The sequence below is a fragment of the Triticum dicoccoides genome, chromosome 7B (assembly GCF_002162155.2).
Source record: "Triticum dicoccoides isolate Atlit2015 ecotype Zavitan chromosome 7B, WEW_v2.0, whole genome shotgun sequence".
NCBI classification, from domain to species: Eukaryota; Viridiplantae; Streptophyta; class Magnoliopsida; order Poales; family Poaceae; genus Triticum; species Triticum dicoccoides.
The window spans coordinates 83,909,600-83,913,759 of record NC_041393.1 but is presented as its reverse complement, the minus strand read 5'-3'; the positions used below and the strand labels follow the sequence as shown (position 1 = coordinate 83,913,759).

Sequence of the window (4,160 nt, the reverse complement as noted above, 5' to 3'; positions counted from 1 at the left end):
ATTCATAACGATGATCTATGAGGTGAATTTTTTTTGGGAGTACCTAGAACTCATCTAGATGAGATATAATTTGGTCTCGTTCACTTTGAAAACAAGAACAGATACAACCCATGTGAGCACACACGCATCTTATAGCATCACATCTAATAGCTATAAAAGGTGAATGAGACCAAATTATATATCATCTAGATGAGTTCAAGCAAAAACTGTTTTTGGTACAACTAGTACTAACTAGTTTCTTGATACTAATTACTAGTCGAGTAATCGATGACTAAAAATTAGATTATGGGAGGTAGCGGCGTCTCCCAGACATCCAACACGTTGTCCTCCTTATGCACGGCAAAGAGACGGTCGCCCCCAACGGAGAAGTCGTTAATGGCGCCACCGCCTTGGCTCCCGCGCAGCGCCAGCCTCAGGTCATATTTAGGGCCGCCAAACACCGAGATGGTGTCATCCTTGGACGCCAAAAGCAGTCCGCCGTGCACGGCAAGCTTTGGACTATTGCACTTGGAAGTTGAACTCATCTTGCTCTGATGTAGCCACCGCACGTTTCCGGAGTTGCCCTGGATACGAATGTCGAGTAACCCGAGATCATGGTGGTCGCTAATCAAGCAGACCGACCTCTCGTCCTCCATCACGGCTGCATCCACAACGCATCTGTTCTTCCCCTCGCGGGCGCTGTCATACCACCACGACCACACAACGCTCATATCCCGGGAATCTACCAGAGCCATGGAAAACGACGAACAAACGCTGGCCGCCATGAGCGTCTTGGTGTTTGGCAGCCATTGAAGCTTGGTGGTGCTGCCCATCTTGCTTTCGGGCTTGGGGTACGAAAGGGGGCCTGCCTGCTCGCCGGTGATGCAATCCCAAACGCCGATGCCGTAGCTGTCGTAGCGGCTAATTCCTCTGCAGCTCGCAAACATTTTTGTTTCCTGGTCGGAGGCCAAAGCCAGTGTGTCAACACTCTCGCCCAGGTTTGCTAGTCGGAAGTGGTGACTTAGGTCGCCGGTAAGCGCGGAGAAAGCAGCCATGCCCAAGCCGCCAACGAGGAGCGAAGAGGGGCCGAGGTAAGCCGCATCGCGGACCCGCGACACTGCGGGTGTCAGGCAGACCGGCCGGCGCTCCTCGAGCATCCAGTTGTACACCCGCACGGTGGTGTCGTGCGTGTGTGTGACGCAGCACCCTCCGTCGGGCGCCGCTCGGACGATCGGGCGGTCAGCCGTCACCCGCCCTGGTGGCACTGACGCGGCTAGGCGAACCCTCTCGAGATCGAGCTCGCCGATGCGAGCGGCGCGGACGCGGTCGAGGAGGCCGTAGTAGTTCGCCTCGCGGAAGAGCACCCTCTCCGGGACGCCGGCGGGGACGTGGAGCTCGCCCGTGCGGAGCATGTCGAGGAGCGAAGCGAAGCAGGCCGGATCGCGGTCGATGAAGTACTCGGGCACGCCCCCGGCCGTGCCTGCTGCGCCGGCGGCATTCCAGCAGGGGTCCATCATGGCGCACAGCATGGTTCCCTCGCCCGCGCCTGTGAGCGTGTCGACCGTCGTCTCGAACACCTGCCCGCCGACGTTCAGCCGGACGCGGCCGGCTGGCTGTGCCGTGTGCATCGCCGGTCGGCTGTATAGAGGTCTTGCGCGCGCGTGGGCGTGTCACGTCGTGGGTGTTGAAGATTTGGGAGCGAGAGATTGAAGCGTGTTGCCTGTCCTGGCAGGGACGCCTTCGTGTTGATTTATATAGCAGATTACATCAAGCGTTACAGATTGAGGAGCTGGAAAGTCCTTCCATAAAACTCCACTACAATTCCCCACCGATCCCTCGTATGCCTGGGTCGGTTCACATGGTAGGACACATAATTAAATCTAACACGCCCCCTCAATCGAAACTTGTCAAGTTAAGATTGAGTCTAAAAACTTCTAGAAGCTTGCCGTGCAATGCTTTTGTAAAACGATCAGCCACCTATTTTTTTAGAAAAGAAGGATGACCCCAGCCTCTGCATCTGAACGATGCATACGGTCACTTTATTAATTATTCTCACAAGACCTTACAAAGTTATACAACAGTAAAACTAACGTCGCCGTCTAAGCAACAAACTGTCGCTACACATATCCAGTTGATGAAGGGGCGCAGATAGCCTGCGCCTAATACCAAACAGACATCGCAGCCCAGCCTAACATCTAAGACCTGAGACCCCAACCTAGCCACTTGCCGGGTCTGTGGCACACACTGGCCCGGCGTGCTCTCAGAGGCCGCCGCCGCCAACTGCCACGGCTCCATCTTTAGAAATGTACTAATGCAACAACCTTGCTCGGTCCAGCTATCGTCGACGCCACCACGGCACCCTACGGCACCTCCTCCCTGCACGCAAACAGCTGAACACGTCGCGGTCGCCACTGATACACCTCAGCACCATGCTGCCAAATACCATCAGTCGACACAGCTTGAAGTCCTTGGAGGATCTGTCGTGCGTAGCACCTGCCGACCAGGCACGACCAAGCGTAGCACCTGTCGGTCAGGCATGACTTGACATCTACACCGAAGCTCCATGCAAGATGAAGCTGCTCCACCTCCTGCCTCTGGCTTCTAGCGCTGCTCCACAAACGATGCTCTCAAGAGAGAAATGACACCGCAGTGCCGCCATCGTCCTATCTGGAACACCAGATCCTAGGGTTTCCCCCGGAGCAGCACGAGTGGGTCGACAGTAGTTACACGACGATGCCTTCATCAAGGTAACGGCGTAGAACGCCGCCATCGCCTGCCGTCGGCTCGGTTTTCACCGGCAACCATGTCTCCCCAACTCGCAGCCGGAACTAGATGATGGATCTCGAGATCCGATCACCAAGCTTATGGCCGGTCACCGCCGACGAAGAATATGACCACCACCACTGGCTACACCGGCCAGAACAGATCTGCCATGGGTGCCGCCAAGCAGTCCACCAGGCCCTCGACGCCGCCGCCGATCTAAAGCCAGATGACATGCCGCCGAAGAGCGCATCGCGCCGCCGCCTGATCCAGGCCAGCCGCCGCAGCAGCCGCCCATGGCCCGAGGCAGGGCCGACCGCCGCCGTCGTCGAAGCCAACACCGTCGCTTCTAGATCGGCCGCACCTCCACGAATGGTTGGGTCCCGCCACCCCTGAGACGCGGGAGGGAGGAAGAGCCCCCGCCACCGTCTTCGGCCTCCGGGCGCAAGCCGGCGGCGTCCTCCGGCGGCGATGGGAGGAGGGGAGGAAGATGGGATAGGCCCTGGCGACGGCTAGGGTTGGGGAGCCACCCGAGTCGCTCGAGCGGGGGGCGACTCGAGCGACCCGAGTCCCCTTAAAAATGGGAGAGATTTTCATTTCCGGCCTCTGCACCAACCAGGGATGCATACGGCCATTTTAGTATGAGTACCAAGATAAACATGGTCCTCATATTTTTTTTAAATGAGTATCAAGATAGTTCTTGATGATAGGTTCCACCACACACCAAGCTTGATCCTCAATAAACGGGGGAAAACCCATGTGCATCACCTGTCAATTCTAGGAATTGAACTCGGGCCGCTAGGCTGCACAACCGCATGCCCAACCACTGAGCCAAGGCTCTCTTTGCCTTAAATGGGGAGATTTTCACTTCCCGGCCTCTGCACAAACTAAGGATGCATACGACCATTTTAGTATGAGTACCAAGATAAACATAGTCCTCAGAATTTTTTAAATGAGTATCAAGATATTTCTTGATGAGTGGTTCCACCACACATCAAGCTTGATCCTCAATAAACGGGGGAAAACCCCTCTGCATCACCTGTCAATTCTGGAAATTGAACTTGGGTCGTTGGGTTGCACAACCACATACCCAACCACTGAGCCAAGGCTCTCTCTGCCACTTGATCCTTGAAAGGGATGAACCGTGTCTTAAGCATTTTCTGAGCGACCCTTTCTCTAACAAAATGAAAATCTATCTTAATATGTTTTGTTCTCGCATGAAATATTGGATTTTCCGACAAATATGTTGCTCCCAAATTGTCACACCACAGGCATGGTACTCGTTGTTGAGAAACCCCCAATTCCTTAAGCAATGATTGCACCCAAATAATTTCAGCGGTAACATTAGCCAGAGATTTATAGTCAGCCTCGGTGCTAGATCTGGATACAGTTGCTTGTTTTCCTCGCACTCCATGAAATTA

The 4,160-nt window shown here is 54.8% G+C and overlaps 1 protein-coding gene across 1 annotated transcript; it reads right to left on the bottom strand.

The window, feature by feature from the left end:
• Positions 1–278: 278 nt before the first annotated feature.
• Positions 279–1,607, bottom strand: LOC119338663 (BTB/POZ domain-containing protein At2g24240-like). Its single transcript, XM_037610940.1, has 2 exons — positions 1,116–1,607; positions 279–935 (listed from the first exon to the last, which is right to left on the bottom strand). The coding sequence occupies exons 1-2, from the start codon at positions 1,605–1,607 to the stop codon at positions 279–281; spliced, it is 1,149 nt and encodes a 382-aa protein (XP_037466837.1).
• Between the last annotated feature and the right edge of the window lie 2,553 nt (positions 1,608–4,160).